The sequence below is a fragment of the Pyxicephalus adspersus genome, chromosome 9 (assembly GCF_032062135.1).
Source record: "Pyxicephalus adspersus chromosome 9, UCB_Pads_2.0, whole genome shotgun sequence".
NCBI classification, from domain to species: domain Eukaryota; kingdom Metazoa; phylum Chordata; class Amphibia; order Anura; family Pyxicephalidae; genus Pyxicephalus; species Pyxicephalus adspersus.
This window is the reverse complement of record NC_092866.1, coordinates 25,780,367-25,800,856: the sequence shown is the minus strand read 5'-3', so window position 1 is coordinate 25,800,856 and position 20,490 is coordinate 25,780,367. Positions and strand designations below refer to the sequence as shown.

The 20,490-nt window shown below is 36.9% G+C and overlaps 1 protein-coding gene across 1 annotated transcript in view; it reads left to right on the top strand.

Moving 5' to 3' along the window:
* The window catches only part of LPCAT2 (lysophosphatidylcholine acyltransferase 2), a 50,031-nt gene extending 30,405 nt beyond the window's left edge, over positions 1-19,626 (top strand). The window contains exons 8-14 of the mRNA XM_072422753.1: positions 95-149; positions 261-343; positions 1,572-1,697; positions 13,856-14,009; positions 15,650-15,748; positions 16,152-16,293; positions 18,154-19,626. Coding sequence (XP_072278854.1) covers positions 95-149; positions 261-343; positions 1,572-1,697; positions 13,856-14,009; positions 15,650-15,748; positions 16,152-16,293; positions 18,154-18,356 — 862 coding nt within the window. The 3' untranslated portion in view covers positions 18,357-19,626. The remainder of the gene's footprint in view (positions 1-94; positions 150-260; positions 344-1,571; positions 1,698-13,855; positions 14,010-15,649; positions 15,749-16,151; positions 16,294-18,153) is intronic.
* The last annotated feature ends 864 nt before the right edge of the window (positions 19,627-20,490 follow it).

Sequence of the window (20,490 nt, the reverse complement as noted above, 5' to 3'; positions counted from 1 at the left end):
TGACAACTAAACAATGACAGGACAATGAACTTACATGCAAAATGCATATTTTAGTAATATACTACATTTTTTAAATTTTTATTTTTTAATTTAGTACAAAACTTTTACTTATGACTGCGTGTCAGTTCTGCACCAATGTTGAAGTCGAGGTAAGATACTGAACCTTTACAGAGTATAGTGATTTAAAGTGCCCTCTATTGATGCTTGCCATCTTTTTAACAAAAATTTCTGTAATGTTCCATATCATTATTGTCTTTAAGTTCCTTCCTGTGTATAATCCTTCAGAAGAAGAGAAGAAAGATTTTTTTCTATATGCAAGCAATGTCCGCAATGTCATGGCAAAGTATGTATATTATTGTTAATATTTTTTGGGTTATCTCATAATACTTACAAACATATTTTATTTCAAAGTAAGTAAAAGAAAAAAAAATTTGAACATTTAATGTCCTTCCTGCCCTAGGACAGTGGTGCCCAACCTTTTTACATCTGGGGGCTGCTGTTGACATTGAGATAAAACTTGTGGGCCACAGTGCAAACAAACATTAGATTGTAGATGTATGTTTAAAACTAGAATAGTTTTAATTTAAAATGAGATTCAATTAAATTGTTTCTAGTTACTGTAATGTACATGCACCAAATAAAAGAAATGACAAATCAAGAATTTCTGCACCCACCATTTGATGGTCATTTTATTAATGCAACATTTATTATTGAATAAATAATTATTATACAGTCCTGGCCGGTCAAATATTGCTCCCCGCTTACCATTCCTGTACTAAAGAGCAGAAACTACATACAATGCCTCCTGTTATTTATAGGGGCCAAAAAAGTTTTACCTGTAGTCTTTTTTAACATAGTTTTTTGTAATTGTTTTTGTAAAACATAAAATCTTTTAAATGTGTAACTAGATAATAGTATAATTCCCTTTTCAGATATTTTTTCTGATCACCCTTTAATTTTTCACAGGCAACAGACAAAACAGGCAAATTATTTAAAGAGGTTGAGCAACCTTTTTGCTTTATCTTTAGAACAAAGAGGATATAATTTAGAATTTTACCAAAATCTGTAGTGTTTTAAACTTCCGTTTAAACTCCATTCTGGAAATGGGGAGAAACTAACCAGCGCCTTAACGCAAAAGTTTTTTGGATATTGGATTTTTGGATATATTGTTGTATGTAATTTGTATATCAACATTGAAAAAGTTACTATGTCATTTTGTGCCTCCTATCATAATTCAAATGCAGATCATTTAAAATTTTGGACCTCCGAAGTATTGACATGGTCAATATGTGATATCAATCCTTGGTATTCAAATACATTCTAAAGAATAAACCATTAAAGACCTCTTTTATATCCCAGGTTTGCTATATTAGATGCTAAACAGCAAGGGGAAAAAACAAAACATTTATCTCATTGTAAAATATATCAAGATTTAAAACAAATATGAAAACAATATGACACTTCTGAATCTGAAAATGTGTACATGTTATACTATTTTGTATATTGTTTGAAAATGTACAATAGTTTTGAAAAAAATCACAGCAAGCATGCATGTACTATTTATTTTTCAGGGCTTTAGGACTGCCAATAACTGATCATACTTATGAAGACTGCAGGCTAATGCTAACTGCCAGAGATCTGACGCTACCCATGGAGGCTGGCCTTGTGGAGTTTACAAAAATCAACAAAAAGCTTGGGTAATAAGTTTATTTTATAGGATTTTCTGATAATGTTTTATTTCATATTATGTTTCTGGAATTAACCTGACATTTATGTAGGCAAGAATATTAGCTCCTGTTACCACTACCCAGTAATTTAGAAGTTGACCTGTTGAGGCTATTCACAAAAGATTTATTTTGGGGAAGATCATAATAAAACTTCAGTAGTATGGCAATAATATTTTACTGGAATCCTAGGTCAATACATGAACATTAATTATGGGGCTGACCACCTTATGCACAAAAACAGTATTGCTTTGAAACATTGGAGGAGTCTTGGATCTGGCCTGTTTAAGGCCAACAAGAGGTGTGTACTTTTGCAGAGAACATAGACATAAAATGATTTAGAAGGTCCTCTCCTCCTCTTGTGTCCTTGTTTGTATTTGTCTGTCATTTTCATCCCCTATTTATTGTACAGCGCTGCATAATATGTTGGACCTTTATAATGCATAATAATCCTCCTAATCACATGTGACTAGCCTTACACTAATACAGGTGCAATTATGCAATAACAAATTGAGGATATAAAAAAGAAGCCCAGATGGCATTATTGTATTCTAAAACAAAGTAGAAAATATCCAGGCTAATATTGCTAAAACATATTTCTGTACGACCAAACAAGACCTTCTCTTTGAGTTTGAACCCGAATCCTAATACCATTCAGGTCTATTGGGGAGATATTCTGATTTTTTTATGTTTTTTATGCTTTCAAGAGAGCCACTACAGCAACCAAATGAAAGGGGAAAACAGGTACAGAGGTGGGGAGGAGACATTTTGTGGGGCTTGAGGAGCAACATGGCAAAAAAAATCCTTGCGTTACAGATCTCTAAATCTTGCTCATGGTGTTCACTAAGGGTCATTTATGGGTTAATAGTTGTAAGAAGGATATCAAACTAGAACCATAAATGGACTTAGAAATTAGGCTAGTATCTTTTGCTGTAGCCAACATTAAAGCATGATCCCTCTGGGTTTGCTGGTTAAAATGTTTTTTTTTTTTTACACCCTAATTGCATGGTATGGCAAGGCAAAGCACAAATACTTTTCTTGTTACCAAAAATTAGAGCATTGGCTCTTTTGTATAAAGTACCCCATGATTTGTATGACCCAATAATTCACAACATATTAAAGGCAGAGGATGAAAACAACAACTGGGTCAACCAGATCAAAATTTGTAGTTTACATAATGTTTTTTGAAATGTTTCAACACATGTCAGTTATGCCAGTGTCAGTCTGTAAAGAGTTATTAAGAACTGGATGTACTGGAAATTATTAAAGAGAAAATTCCACCCATTCCCTAGCATCCCCACACCTAGCCTCACTGTTCATACCATTCACTCATCTTGCTCCTTATTGTTCAATAAATACAAAATATAGTGTCCTTTATTTTTTATATTTTTCAATATTTTGTTGTGAAAATAGGTAATTAAAAAATAGCAGTTGTGTTTTGGAAAATTGCAGAGTGGTAATATAAATTTATTTTAAAAGCATACCACCTAGATAAAAAAAAGCACATTCAAGACCTATTGCTATTTTTTCTTGGGATTCAAAACAATGACAGAAAAATATTAAAACTTTAAAAGCTGAAAGAGGCACATACTAATTTGTAATGGTCATGTAATTGTGAACTTGTATACCAGTAGACATGTTTATAACAGACCACTGCAAATCCCAGCACAGGTTCCACTACACAGAGCAGTATAGAAATGTTTAGTAACTTTTTCAGCATCTGAGCACTACAGTAGTAAGCTGACTAGTAGATGAAGTGATCAATCCACAGCAATGCTATAGTAAATGATAGTTCTCCCAGTACCATATGTATCACTTCTTTCAGTCTAACACATTTTCTGATCTCCAGAGTAGTAAAGATGACATTATTGGTTCCACAATATCCATTGTGTCTATCCATCAATAGTTGCAGTAGATCCTGCTTAAAAATAAAGATGTCTACACTAAAATGACGGCCAGAGCACACCTCTGCTTTTCATGGGGTTTGGGTGGGGCATGCATGATGCTGGTGTCTAGTAGGATGCCTGACCAGCTGTCTGGTACAAACATGGTCTCTTCAGCCCCATTTTTTTCTCCAACCCCCCATTGGTATACTAGGGGAAATATGGGAAAGCCTCTGTTGAGACCAGAATTTTGACTGAACACCAGCATTGTTTGCGTCTAACTGAACCAATCATGCAATTTTTTGGCTAAGTTATTTGCATTCCAAACTCAAACAGCAACACTAGTTCGGACTTTCTGTTATGTTTTTATTGCTGTCTCAGTCTTCATTGGGCAGATTCACCCCCCAATTTGTACTTTGTATTTTTTTATTTGGACTATTGTCACTGAAAAAAAAGGTGAGGAAAAATTCTAAATGTTTGTGTTCTGGTCAGAACAAAAAGGGAAATCTTCAAATGATGTCTAATTGGTGAACTCTAGGATTTCCTTGGATTTTCTGTTGTATTGCTGGGACACAATGTGCAAAGAACTAATATGGCAGGGGTTTAACCCTTTCCCACATCATCCAAAACCAAAAATAAAAAGTTGCAAGTGACTATAGAATTTGTGGATGACCAATTTTCACACATAAGGGTTGATTTACTGAAGGAATATAGGTAATAAAGTGAATTATTGCCATGCAGAGCACATATTGTATCATGAAATCTGGAAGCTCTCTTTATTAAGTGACCCACCAGATATCTGGCACCTCACCCAGGAGAATAAGTACAAGGGCACAATAATACTCCTTACCCATTCACAAAAATATGTCATAAAAATAAATTCAATACACATGCAACATAGAAATATTTTATTGAAATTAGAAAACAAAAACACAGCACCGGATGATGTTTATTAGTGCATTAAATGACAGATCCTTTGTGCTAAAGTCAGCATAGTTCAAAAGCTGTGCAGTGCATTATGAAAGAAAAATTCTTACATTTAATCTGGCATTTTTGATGGGTCTGACAAACCACAAACAAGCAGAATTCAGTATGATCAGACCTGTACCTCATCCCTATTTTCTAACTTTTTTAAAGCAATCGTTTCACTGTAAAAAAAATAATAATCTGCAAGTGGCATGGATTTGAAATGGCTGCAAGTTTTTATTAAGGATTGTCCAGCTCAGCATATTTAGTCCCAAAACTGACCATTTGATGTTAAATTAAATCTCTCAGGAGAAGAACCCCCAATTTAAGGTAGGAGGATCCACAGTGAAATTTTGCAATAGGTCACGACAAGCTGCATGCATCTTTTTTTTTTTTTAATTTACATTGAACTAAATTAGTAAATACATTGGCAAAAAATACGAATTTGTTGTTATCAATAAACATTGTAAAAACATAAGAATAAATTACCAATCTTTTTCATTTACAGTGGTATGAAAGTTTTTGACACAAAACAACAATATACCTGGACAACTTAACTCTTTAATAATTTGGATACATAACAAATATTTTTTAAGTTTTTTATCAAAAACAGTTGAAGAAAGGGAAAAGGGGCTAGGTACCCAATAAAAGAGAAGAAAGGGTGAAGGGTGGAAGAGTGAGGGATTGTGATGTGGGCGAATTGTAACTTCAGATGTCCATTTAGCTTAATCAAGGGTGGTGTTTTTAATCCATGGTCTTGAAAGACTTACATTCGAGGAATAATTAAAATCATGCCAATAGAACCAGGTTAGTTTAAATCATTCTGTGGTTCCTGAGGCAGTAAGGTCCTCCATGTGTATGCATCTGATGTGCTGCAAGATCGAAAGTTCTAACCAACTGAACACTGCTAAAGCTTGTTAGTAAGCCTGAGGTGTAAACGAAAGAGATGGTCACCTTGGGTACTTTAGCAAAAAGGATGCAAAAAGACCAGGACCTGCTTCAGTACTCATAGTTTAAGGGGGACACACCTTGGCCATATCTCTTTGGGTACAGAAGGACTGTGTCCTAGCAAATTGTATGGGAGATTGAAGCTGCTGTTATGAGGACAGACAGCTTAAGTCCTTCCACAGATAGTTCAAACCACTTTGTCGTATGGGTAACACCTTCAAAAAACAGTATTTATGACTGGAAGGATGCAGAAAATGCTTTGGTAACCACTAGGTAATGGGCAGAAGAATACTAGCATCATATGCAGTACATAGCCATGTGTTATATAATATACCGGTAAGTATATATAAAAATCCATTTCTTTCCTTTTATTTTATTTAGAGTGGGGAATGGTTAAGACCTTTTTATCCCATTAATGGGATGTCTTTTAAAGTCAAGAAAAGGAACTGTCCATAGAATATATACAGTATTATCTGGCATTTTGAAATGTATAGTGTAACAAATACCATACAGCAAGCTGATCACAAGAGAACTCCAGGACCCTGCATTATGTAATAGATGGGTGCTTAGATTGTGGGACTCAGGGGAGACCTGAAAGGATTGGTCCTAAGAAAGAGTGTTCCGGTGGTCTAATATTTATGTTCAGTCCACTACAAGTGTTAGGAAGGTTGCTACCAGGTATCAGAGAGGGTCTGGCATTCCTATACCTACTTTATTCTTGGAAAGAAAAAGGTTATCATGGTGGATGAGGTCATGAGAACCTGCCCAGACAAAGATGGCAAATTCTGTTTGCAATCTGCACATATATGAGGAAGTTATTGCTATAGGGAGTGTTTAGAGAAATTAAGTACACGTTGCATGACTGTCATTTTCCAAACTGTATTCCTACCAAGCCATGAGAAGATCCCCTGTTTCCACTTATGCATGTCTGATCTGAGAGAAGCCAGCAGACGTGTAAAATTAGCCTGAAATTGTTTATTGGGATCAGTGGTAATATGAATCCCTATATAACGGATCTGATCGGGTGTCTGTTTGAAGGGGAAATTATCATGTAACACTTGAAGCATACACAAAGGTTTATTTAAACTAGAGCTAAAGATTTATCAAAATTGATGGTATTTTTTGATAAAATGTGAAATTCCCACAAAGCCTCCATTATGTTGGGTAGAGAGGTGGGTAAAAAAAGTTTAATGGGCATCTGTGAAAACAGCGACCTTATGGTGGGTTTGTCTGGTTTTAATTCCTTGAGCATTTGGATTTAACCTAAATATGCAGAGAATTGGCTACAATGTGAGTATGAAGAGAAGTGGAGAGAGGGGACATCCCTGCCCGATCCCATTGGAAATCTGGAATGTTACATATAGTTACATAGTAAGCCAGATTGAAAAAAAGACCATCAGGTTCAACCACTAGGGAAATAAAAATATCCCAGATATAAAACCCTATGGACATAGATGACCCAGATGGCAAAAAAAAAACCTGGTACAATTTGCTCCAATGGGAAAAAAATTCCTTCCTGATTCCATTAGGCAATTGAATGTTCCCTGGATCAAATGTCTGTAATATTTACTTTAAAGTTTTATTATCCAGTTTTTCTTAAAGCAATCTATAGTAGTTGCTGAAACTACTTCCTGAGGGAGCCGATTCCACATTTTCACAGACCTTACAGTGAAGAATCCCTTCCTTATCTGGAGCTTAAACTTCCTTTCCTCCAGACGCAAAGAGTGCCCTCTTGTTCTTTGTAACGATCTTAAAGGTAATAGTTGGAAAGAGAGTCCTCTATAGGCACCATTTATATATTTATACAGCGTGATCATACCCCCCCCCATATACGTCTCTTCTCAAGGAAGAATAGATTCAGTTTTGCTAATCTCTTCTCCATTCTTTTATTAGATTAGTTGACCTTCTCTGCACTCTCTCCAATTCCACAATGTCATTATGAGCTGGTGCCCTAAACTGGACTGCATATTCCAGATGTGGTCTGACCAATGCTTTGTACAGGGGCAGGATTATGTCTTGATCTCTGCAGTCTATTCCTCTTTTAATACAATAAACTACTTTTCTTGGTTTAGATATTGCAGCTTGACATTGCATGCTATTATTAAGTCTATGTTCTACCAGAACCCCCAGATCATTTTCTATTTCTAACTCCTCCAAATGTATTCCCCCTAGACAATATGAAACATGCATTTTGTTAGCCCCCAAGTGAATAAATTTAAATTTCTCAATATTAAATGTAATTTGCAAGTTGGCTGCCCAATCAAACAGTGCATCCAGGTCTGCTTGTAAATTTTAAACATCCTGTATGGACTTTACATATAATTCCTTTACATGGAACAGTTTGGTGTTATCTGCAAACATAGAAATGGTACTTTTGATCCCAAACTCTATATCATTTATAAAGATGTTAAACAATAAAGGTCTCAACACTGAACCCTAGGGTACACCACTAAAAACCTTAGAGCATTCAGAGTATGAATCATTAATCACTACTCTCTAACTCTCTCACTAAGTTCTTTAAGGCAGTTATCTATCTATTTACAGATTGGCTTTTCTAAGCCTATTGACCCTAACCTACATATTAACCTTCTGTGGGGTACTGTAATACGAGGGGGTGCTGAGAAGTTCCTGGCTAGGCCCCCTTCCAGATGAAATAGAAAATGAGTGTGGGGGCAAATGACAGCCTAATATCTTAGTATGTAACTGTGCAAACATCAGGTCTTTGCGATTCTTAAAAGTGTTTTTTTTTAGTGAGAAGCTATGATGGCAGAGGCACAAGCAAGTTTCACGTCGTTGGAGTTATGGTTTGTCATGAAGTTTTTGTTTCTCCAGGAAAAGTCAGCAAAGCACATTTGTACTGAGATGTCACAAACACTGGGGGAGAAGTGTCGTTCCTACAGCACTGTCAAAACCTAGATATCTCATTTCAAGACTGGGAATTTCACCATTGAAGATGAGCTCCGCAGTTGGCGCCCCCCAACCTCAACCTGGCAACCCGCGATGCTGATTATTGAGGACCGTAGAATATCTGCAAAAAATATAGCCCAGATACTTGACATCTCACGGGAGTTTGTTATCACCACTATCCTAGACATGCGCAAGCTTTCAGCGAAGTGGGTGCCGAAATGTTTGAACAGTGACCAGAAGAAGAAAGGAGTTGAACCATCCAAAGCCGTTTTGGCCCTTTTTGAAGCTGAACAGGACTTTTTGGCTAGGTTAGTGACTGAGGATGAAACCTGGCTCCACATCCATGATTCTGAAACCAAGGAACAGTCAAAGGAATGGCGCCACAGCAGGTCCCCGCAGCCGAAGAAGTTCCGAACCCAGAAATCGGCCAAAAAAGTCATGATGTCCGTTTTCTGGGACAAAGACAGTATTCTGTTGGTGGACTATCTACCTCAGGGCTCTAGTATCACCAGACAGTATTATGCTAACCTCCTGGACCAGCTGAAGGAGGCAATTAGGATGAAACACCATGGAAAGTTGACCAAAGGGATCCTTTTTTGCAGGACAATGCACCTGCGCACACGTCCAACGTTGTGGCTGCCAAATTGAACACCTTGGGTTTCCAATTGGTCCACCATCCCCCCTACTCACTTGACCTGGCCCATTCGGACTATTATCTTCTCCCCAATTTGAAGAAACACCTAAAGTGTGGACATTTCTGACGTCAAAGATGCTGCTGAGAGTTGGTTTGCGGCCCAACCAACCGACTTTTATTTGAACGGTCTAGAAAAGTTGCAACTACGTGAGTAAATGTGTTTGACAACTTTGGACTTTCTTGAATCCATGCTGACTATCACTTAAATTAATATTTTTTTACATAAACTCCTCCATGTAGTATCAAGTTCTCTAGGACCTTTCCAACTATAGAAGTTAAACTTACAGGTCTGGGGATACTTGGTAATGACTTTGCTCTCTTTTTGAAGATAGGAACCACATTGGCCTTACGCCAATCCATTGGTACCATTAAAGAGTCTCCTTAAATAAAAAACAATGACTTTGAAATAACTGAGCTCAACTCTTTTAGGACACGTGAATGTTATCCATCAGGTCCTGGTGCATTGTCAACCCTAATTTTGCCTAACTGTTTCTCAATTATATCAATTTTGAGCCATGGAGATAATTTTGAGAATGGGTTTGAAAAGACATCATTGACTTTTTCCATTGCAGAGGAGGTAGATTACAGGGCTCCTATCACCTAAGCATCGAAGGTTGTAAACCAATAAATTGGAGCGTGGGTAGCAAAAAGTCCAATCTACGCCAAGCCAATCAGGGTCTGGGGCTTTCCCCAGTTTAGAGGTTGATATAGCTAAAGCCAATTCTTCTGATGTAATAGGGACCTCCAGACTCTCAACCACTACCTAGTAAGAAATTGTGCGCTGATGTTTGAGTTGGGTTACCTCTTAGTCATCAGTAGGATAAAGGGTTTAGAGACCCTTATAAAAATGACTAAGGACCTGTACTATCTCGGATTGTGAGTGACCAAAGTACCCCAGGAATTCTGTACAGTAGGGACATAGGACTGCGCTTGCTTTCTATCGAGGGCCCTGGCCAAAATTCTACCCAGTTTGTTGCCATATTTAATCAAAGTACTGCAACATTTGACCAGTTTGGCTTTAGCTTTCTGTTGCAACAGGAAAGTCAAAGCTTTCCTTGCTGTCAATAATTCTGTGGCATGTGCTGCTCGTAAGGAGCGTTTATGTAAGGACTCCAGATGAGCTACTCTAGAAAGCATAGATTTAACCTGCTTCTGAAACTCTTTCCTAATTCAAAAAACATATTTAATCAATACTCCCCTATATTATGTGTGTGTCACCCAGAGAATTAAGTGGTTATGAGTGGGGTTCACATTGGTGGAAAAGAAATCAGTTAATTTGTTTGTGATATCTGTCACCTGTCATTGTAGTAATTGTTCATTTAACCTCCAGCTCCAGGAATAGTGTAATGTATCTAGGAGAGTGGAGCATGATCAGAAAAAGAACAGAATTCTTTATACTGTAGGAAGCAGTAGCATAACCCAGGGCACAATGAGCTACTAATATATAATATATATGAGAATAACCTGTGTGGATGGCGGAGTAGTAAGTGTAATCTCTGGTCTTTGGGTGCTGGTCAGGATTCGGCCAACTCTGCCAAATTTCCTAGTGAGAAATGCTGGTGATACCTGGATCTGTTTCCTCTGGTGCAAGTGGTAGGTGGTTGCGGTGGTGTGGAAGTAGTTCCTTCTTCTGAGAAATTGAGCCAATCAGAAAACAATATTGGGTCCAACAATCTGAAGAGTTCTGCGAGCTGGTCTGGTTTGTGAAAAACAAAGAATTGATCATTGAAGATTTATAGATGGAAGGGATGTCCCCACTGGTACTAGGCACCTGCTTGATGGATCACACTGAGGAGTGGACAGGCTACTCGTCGACTCAGCAGGGTAAGATGGAAAAGGTCTGGCAGTAGAGACATTGTAGCACTGATTTCTTCTTTTTCGTTGAAGAAGTGAACCCTGCAGAGAACATTGCAGGGGAGATCAAAAGTTGCAGTATCAGCGTTGCCCACTCTATGTACTCTAACTCAAGGGTGCTTGTAGGTGGTTGCCAGAGGACAGAGTTAAGAATGACATTCGCAGAGGCTCGGAGGTCAGGGCCAGATGTTGATTCAGGGATGTCGGCCCTGAATATAATAGCCAGCCTGATATTATTGTGACAATTGCGGTTTGTGCTGTCTTCTATGCAGAGTTGCATGGAGCTCAAACGTTACCTGATAGAGGACTGAAATTTTTCAAATGCCATCAATCTGGATTCAACCTCATCAGCTCTTTTGGTAAGGATAAGTACCTACTTGTTGGCATTTACAATTTGTTTTTTAATGTCATTCACCTCCTTTCTCAGGTGGTCTAAATTCTGAACTCCAACTGATCAAAATAATTTTTAGGCATGGCACCTAAAATCCCTAATCTCTGGGTCTCCCTGGGACTGGGCTGATGTATGAGGCGATCTATTCAATTCAGCTTTCCCTGGCAGGATTCTCTTGTAAAGCTGGATCTTTACTGCTGGGAGTGATATTAAGTGAGGAATGGTCTGCCACACCATCCTGGTAGAAATGTTAAGGTCTAATTTTGCTTTGCTGTTTTCTTGCTTGGGTGGCTTACAATCATCAGCCAACTAAGGATTCTGTTTGAATCACACGTGCAGTCAGATTCACGAAGGAATGACTCAAAATGAAGAACTGGAGGGTTATAGACAGGCCTATTTAAAGCCCAGATTATTAATTTACAAAATTCTGTGGCAGAACAGTAGGCAGTTAATCAAAATGCCATTAAGACATACAGTAATTTTTCTAAGGGGACCATACCAAGTGATAGGGCCAGCCTATAATATACTTAAATACTTCCCCTGAATTGTTTGAAAAAATATGTATATTCAAATACAGCCATGCAAGTACACCCATTTACTGATACCTGATACCAAGTTTGTATCAGGAACTCATCTGTTCCTTTGCAGATTCCTAAAAAATTATCTGTCTAACCTGATGTTGAAAACAATACATAACAAATTTAAGGATGTCATTATTTATTCAACAAAAATTATGCCAAAACAAAAAAGCCTTGTATGAAAAACTAAAACCTAAATCATCACCCCTTTCACCACTGCTCTTCACAGTTTGAGGTTTTTGTGCCGATATGCTGTATGATTTTCACCGAACATGGCACTTATGGCCAAGCATCTCCACTTTGGACTTATCTGCCCAATCTACGGTCTGGTGGTTTTTTCTAAGGTAGCTTTGAAAACCTAAGCTGTGCTGCTCCTTTCTTTTTTTTTTTTTTAAAGAGAAGAGGCTTTCTCATGGTAACTATTCCAAACAAGCCATTGTCAACCTTGAAACCCTTGAAATACTTTTAGATCTCATGGAAACCTAGCTAAAATTACTATATCCACAGGTCACAGTACATTAGTGTGATAGTGTTAGGAGATGCTTATTTGGCCAGCAATCTCATGCTTCACACCACTGCAGTATCAAACACCATTTAATCTAGCCTGTAATGTCACTTGCAGTAGCAAGGAGATATCCCCTGCTTTCCTTTTAGCCATGCAGCCCGGGATGTACTTTCTTGGCATCCCCAGCACACACTCTAATGCTGTGGGGATATTAGGAGCAAATTAGTCCCTGGCTCATCTTGCACTGCCATTGGCTGTTGGCACTTTATAGCCATTATTGCTAGCCAATGGGAAAAATTATACCTTTACAGATATCCAAAAAGTTGATTAGTGTCAGAGGTAATTGGCATAACAGTTCCAAATTGCACAAGGCTCTAGAAACCCCTGGCACATTCTAGGGGAACCTTATATAGACCCTTATAGAAATGACTGAAAAACACTGCAGCTCGTGGTTTTCGTTACACCTTCCCTTAGCATTGCACAGTCTGGCCTTGGTGAGTTTGACTGGATGACCACTCCTGGAATGATTGTCAACTATCTTGAATGTTTTACCTTGTCAATAATCTATCTCACTGAGGAATGTTGGGCTTCAGATCGTTTAGAAATGATAACATAAACCCTTCCTAGAATAATTGACAACAGCGGCTTCTCTAAAATCATCAGCCTATGTCTTTGCTTCATGGTATTGTGTTAACACATACCTGAATGCACTTGAACCGGAAAACATCTGCTTTTTAGAGGTGTTCAAACTTGCTGATACTAAGTTAAGCAAGTGCATTTATTTAGCAGCTTCTGGCTGCTACTTACCTTCCTAAATCCTGTGGAAGCGGTGAGGGTGTACACTGCATTTTGACCTAGTATTTCCTAAATAAATAATGACACCATGTAAAAAGTCATGTGTTGTTGTTCATCTGAGGTTCTATTTACCTAATTGTAAGAACTGCCTAGGACCAGATGTTTTGTGTTTCCTGATCAAACCTAAAACCATAGAATTGAGAGTGTTTTAAGATAAAACATCTGGTCAATATATTTTCATGGTCGAGCTGTTTTTCCTTTATCTGGTATAGTAATATTGTGTAATAGATAGGCTTTGTCTGGTTGGGACACATGCTAATTCATGTTAAAAACAGACTATAACTCAGCATAGTTTAACTTTGGTAAAACACATTCAAGGAACCAATAATAAATGTGAAACACATATAAAGATCTCTAAAATGATATTAAATTAATATAAAATGGCTTCTTTTCTCCTAACAGTTGGGTAGAGAATAGACTCTCAAGCACAAACAGGAACAGTAAATTCTCACTTTTGGTCCACAGATAAATGTTGTTTATGTACAATACTGTGACTATATGAGGATTGTGTCTGGGATGTGTTTGACCTGTTTTACATTATTTATTACAGCACAAAATGGCATGACGTTAACAAACAGCTGGAAGTTTTTGCCTCAATTGCTGATCTGTCAAAAGGTGGAAGAATTGGACTTGAAGAATTTGCCAGTCACTTGAAGTTACCAGTCTCTGATGTATTAAAGGAGTTATTTGCATTGTTCGACAGGGTATGTATTACGTTTACGTGGTTGTGGGACTAGGTGTTAATACTTTTTCTGTTTTTACATTTGCTTCCAAATTTTTCATTTGCACAATAAAATAACATGGATTGACTTAAAATAAGTTTATGGATAGTGATGAATTTAAAACCAACTTTATTTGTGTATGTATATGTATGTATACAAGGAGGTTCATAGTTGATTTAATCACTGTAAGGTCCCCAGGTCCTGTAGCTGCAATACAAACCTAAATCATTACCTCTCCACCACTGTGCTTGACAGTTTGAGGTTTTTGTGTTGACATGCTGTATGTATGTGTAAAACCAGCATTTAGTTGTCTGCAAGTTGTTCAAAACAGGTCCTCTTGGCAGCTCTTGACTACAGAAGGACTATACCTGGTCCTTGTAAAAAGTTGTAAAAAGTACTATTATCCCAGGAAATGTGTTAGCTGCAGGCACTAAGGCTGGTTTGACTCTATGATTAGTTCATCTTCAGATTCAGATATGACCCCCTCAGGAAGAAATATACCTATTTTTCTGTGTCCGTCAATAAAGATTTGTGTAGGAATTTACAATGAAATCCAACAGCTCTGTTTTTGGTCATACACATAGAACTGTTTGGTAATAACATGGGGCATGATAATGGTGGAAGGTGTTACACTGGGTTTACAGTGTCCAGTTCTTCTGAAGGTGCAGCATTAATATCAAGGTAAAAGGTTCCTGTAATCCATCATAGAGTCCAAGGCAAGGATTTACAGTAAGTTCTTACAAAAGTGTTCATTTTCTTTTACTCAAAAACACTGGAACATCATGTAACAGTTTCAGTCGACTGCACATATGTCATGTGCTTTGCCAGTAATTACAGAGAACTACCAGACAAACCTCTAAATACACACTAATGCACAGAACACAGGAATAGTACGTATATAATGCACAAAGTGCAGGGACCTGGAGTACATAATGAACAGCAACCAGAACATAGGAGTGAGAAATGCACAGATCATGGTGATCAGGAGTGCATATCATAGAGAGAGCAGGGATTAGAAATGCCCCATTTCAAACCCCCATCTTAAAACTCTCTCCTACCCCCGTTCCCCCATTCCTCCCGTACAGTGGTATGCCCTCCACAGTATAGTTCTCTCCTTTCTTTCCTACCAGACGGCAAATACAGCAGTAGTGCACATGTGGGATATTTCTTTGCTTGGCTGTGTTTTGTGACAATGAACTTTAAACTGCAATGGTATCCGAGGGCTTAAAGGTGGACAGGTTTAAAAAAGTGCCAAATTGGGATAGGGATGCTGGTACCAGTGCAACAAGAGCTCAACCTTTCTCCTCAACTTGCAAGTGGCTGCTGGGAAGTCAGGAGTGTGTTTTTTAGGAGGCATGACAAAATGGAAAGACCATTTTGTTTACCAAACTCTTTAATGTCATGTCTGGAGGTGTGCAGCCTGATCCCAATGTAATCCTTGATAAAGCTGAAGTAAAACCTAGGCTCCTAAAAACTACATATGTAATTGTGTAGCAAGGTATTGTTTGTGGTACAAATTAGTTTCTAACTGTGAATAGATTGTTTTTTTTTTATTTTACAGTTTGTTTAGTTAATGGATTATTCATGTTTACAGCAGTAAACATAAACTTTCTTCTTTACAGAACAAAGATGGTACAATAGATTTTAGAGAATATATTATTGGGATCGCCATTCTTTGCAACCCTGCAAATTCTGAGGAGACTATTCAAATGGCCTTTAAGGTAACACAAAATATATTTTAAACAGTGGCAATACTATATATATATATATTTATTTTTTTAATATATTTATATAGTTTTTTTCCACACTTCTTTTTCCATCTCTTCATTTATCATGGAGAGTAGTCCTAAAGCAGTTTGTTGTGTTTTTTATTTTTTTCATGTTCCAAACTATGTTAACAATATTTTTTGATGACTGTATTTTTTATTTTAGTCTTTTATATAATATTTTGTAGGGTTTAATATTTTTTGTCAGGGTTTTTGCAGTTGCTTTTTATAATCGATACTATGATCAACTTTTTTTGGGCTATTTTGAATGACAAGATCATCAAAATAAACACCACCAAAGATCATAGTGTGCAGGCTTTATGTTTGGTTCAATAAAACATTTCTTTCCTTGTTCTAGCTGTTTGATGCAGACCAAGATGGATGTATAACGGAGGATGAATTCAGCTCTTTGCTTCGATGCTCTTTGGGAGTTCCAGATCTTGAAGTATCTGCACTCTTCCAAGATATGGATGCAGACAAATCTGCAAAGATTACCTATGGTAAGAATGTGATCAGAAAACAGTTTCCTATGTAATCCTATACTGTACTGTAAACTTTCAACTCAAGGGTCAATTATGTTCTCCCAGACTGCTTAGGGGATGGACTGCGGTTAGAAGGGTAAAATAAATGCTCCATCATTGATGTAATAAATTGGAGTAATCATGCCTTTTCATTGGTGGTCAGTGGAAGTAATAAATGTTCCTGTATTAATAGTAGTAGTATATGTCCTTGTGTCATTAGTCAGTGGGAGTGATGGTAAGCAGTGGTTGATTCTAGTGAGGGTCATAGTATCCTTTCATTTGTGTCAGTGGCATTGGGAAAAATTTCCCCAACTATGGTGTTCAGGAGAATTTATGTGTTTAGGCTTCAAGTCTCGCACCACTCCTTTTGATGGTGTCATGGCAATTTATTCAATGACCAGGTGCTAAAATGATCTGAATTCCTGTACCTAGAATTCAAGGGAATGCAATGAGAAAGAATTGCTCCCAAACCCTTTAAAAGGCAAACTCCAGCCACTATTTCTATGCTGTGAGAAAGGGAACCTGTGTGCAATTGTGAACTTGGCATTTATTTAATGTAGACTTACTCTACACTGTTTTGAGCATCACACTCAGGTGTGACCATTTGAATTCTTTTAGTTTCCCATATATTACATATGTGAATGGGGGATGCGATTTCAAATGTGGGCAGCATATTTTGGTCAACATTCTTTCATTTAACAAAAATTCAAATATATTATTGTATAAAGTTAATTCCAAGTCAATTCCTCAGAATCTAATGTCCCTACCATAGTCATATGCCATTATTGTAGTCTAAGGTCAGTTTTAGGGGGAAAGCCAATAAACCTAACTGCATGTTTTTGGGATGTAGGAGGAAACCAGAGTACCTGGAGGAAACCCACACAAACACCTTAATGTGCCCAAACACACCCTTCGATGAATGTGTAACAAAGAAAATCTTATTCCTCAATGGCTACCCTGTGTGTGAGCATGTGGAGTCACATTTACACTTTGCTTCTACCACACATTATCTATCAAGCTTCCTGTCACCCTGTAATTGTAACTAAAATTTTAAGGCATCTACCCAATGTTTGTTTTATTAAAGGTCAATGCCTCTTATATAAGCATAGATAGTTGTCATCAGAGCTGGCACTGTTACCTATCTTAAAATAGCAGACTCCTCTGTTCTGTGTACTGGTGCTGCAAATTCTGCTCAGTGATGTCAGCACCAGAATTATGACATTGTTGGGTGGAATAATAATCTGCTTGACTGTGTTTGCACTTACATAGTACCTTGTTAGTGACCTATCTTGGGAGTAGCATTTTCTCCTCAATAAAACTTCTTAGCTAACCACTGAGCCACCGTGCTGCCCATTATATAAATGTAACCTTAGGTGCAAAACACAAAGCAGATTCCATGTCATGATTTAACAAACAATTGACCAAAATGGATAATCCATGTGTGAAAAATTAGGGACATTCAATGATTCAGATCATTGTAAACCACCTTTAGAAGCAATACCTTGAAGTAATCATTTCCCTTTTGATGTGATAATTCTCACAACACTTAGAAAGGCATATTGATAATAACTCTTTCAGGTAATCAAAGAACAGGTAATAACAAGAAGCACAAAGTTCCTCACCCTACTCAAAAGTTTGTCTATTGTTGTATGAGTCTTTAGTGCTGATAATAACAGAGAATATGAGTAAAAATCCCTCAAGCTATAACAATTCAACATGGATTCTAAATCCTTATCATTCCGTCCAAAATGTTAAAAGGCCAAAGTATTGTCTGCAAGCAGTTTTTATTTGGCACGGTAATTTGAACATTTCATCAGCTTCTTTTTTTATGTGTTTCAGAGGAGTTCAAAAACTTTTTCCTGAAACATCCAGAATACGCCAAGCTGTTTACAACATACTTGGAGCATCAGAAATATTACATGTATATATCACAACAAAAGGAAGAGGAAGAGAGTCTGTTAAAGCCTCATATTTCAAAAGATCACGATGACACAAATATCAAAGATGAATCTTTAGGTACAACAGACAAGAAAGACGACTGAGAATGAGTCATATTACAAAATGCACAGGATTTTTATTTTAATTATGTTTCCTTTCGTTTGTAAATATAAACTACTGTTTTATATATGCTTTAGCTCAAATCAATGTGGCTTTTGACTTGTAAATCTGAACTATAAAAGACAAACCATCCTATGTATTATTGTAAAAATACAGGTTTGTTGCATCTCACTGATGTAAAAAAAATAAAAAAAGTGTTTATTTTATAATAAAATATCATAGGGTAACTTGACTAAATAGCATATTCAAGACAGCACTCATTAGTAAAATTGTGCAAAGTATAAAATAAAATAATAACCAGGTGGTGAGCATTTATTGCTAAAATTCCTGTTGCTGCAGAAACTATATGTCTACACCAATGCAGTAATTAAACAAAGCCACACACACACACACAATCTAGTTTTCTACACTTCCATTATTTTCAGTTTCTTGACTGTGGCAAAACATAGCTACGCAGACTTGCATTTCCCCACTATATCATCCCTACCCCTTTAATATCCTCTTACCACTTTAACAATTCAACCCTAAATAAATACGCCACCATATGTTCGTTAAATGGCCCGTACGCCTTTTAATATAACAAAAATATGAACTATTAACTTTATTATGATAAATAACAAATAAATACCAATGTAAATATAAACATCAATATAAACAAGTGTCAACAAATATGAAACACATTAACAATAAATTAACTGTAAATAAGCCGTAAATAACCATTAAATAACAATTAAACGTAACAACACTGACTCCCCAACTTCAGCTTTTCTGGTTGCTGATGCTCAAAGGCCACCACATTATACCTCTTTTTGGGTCTGCACCTTAACCACAGTTGCTCCCAGCTGCCCATTCTCCCAGCTCAGGAACGATATATACTATCCAGATCTGTGCAGACCCCCCCAACAATTTCCACCGATCACCATTAACCAAAAACAGGAACTCCATACCCATTACTGACTGCTAAAAAGGTGAAGACTATTACATAACCTAGCTTTGTTAACATTAACCTGTTAACATGTGTTTTATAGCACATAAATATGATACCTTTTCTGGAATTTTTGTTTCCTGTCCTCTGTATTTCCATAACAGAGAAAATATATTTTTTTACTCAGTGCATTGCAGCACAAAATATATATATATTTTTTTTTTATTGTTACGCCATTTCTGTACATCTAAAGAATTTAGATTTTCCTTTTTCCAAATTTGCATTTAAATCTTTTTCAGCTAATATTAAAATATCTTTAAAAATCTTTACTAATTTACTGGTAATATTTTCCTTTTTTCATACAAGGCAGGGAATGTAGAACTTCTGATCCAAGGGAGGGTGTTTTAAGATCACATTTCCTATTGTTATATTTTATAATTATACAATTAATTAAAATATTTAATAAAAGATAACACAAAAAGAATTAATATCTATTATCCCCTGTAATATTTTGACATGCTTTTAATTTAAAAGTTAGCAAACACTGAACTACAACTTTAAATAATATTTCTGCCTCATTCATTACCCCATGTATTCCCCTTTTTTTTATAGAACATTACAGCCAATTTTTTTTGGGATATTCATTATAGCCTGTGTTTAGCTAACCAATGCTAGAAATAGAAATGCCTGGTTTATGTTTGTTCTGAGTTTATCATTAAAAGTTTTCAAAACCATTCAATTCAAACCAACCAACCAAATATATACATTGGATGGGAGTCTGTTGGAGGTTAATGTTATAAACCAAGCGGATTAAAAAAAAAAAATTGTGCAATGACATAGATGGATAAGAAGGTTTAGCCACACAATTAAACAGCTGGTTTACAGTGGTGTGCTAGCAGCTGGTGTGCTAGCAGCTGAAGTTTGCCAAATTGGCCACTGTGATGAGGAGGGGCTGGACAATATTTTTGCAGACTATCCATGGGTACCACAGACTGAAAAGTAGGACATTGGTATGTTGATGGTGAAGAGGAAATGGACATGCTTCAAGGGGACTGTTGCACATATCCCATGCAAAGGGAGTTGTGTGTAAAAGAGGTAAAACTGTGTGTACCTAGGGTCTCAGTGCCTGTAAGGCCTTGGTCAGCACCAGTCCCCCAATCTAACACCTCACCTTTAGTAAGCCCCCGTTCAGC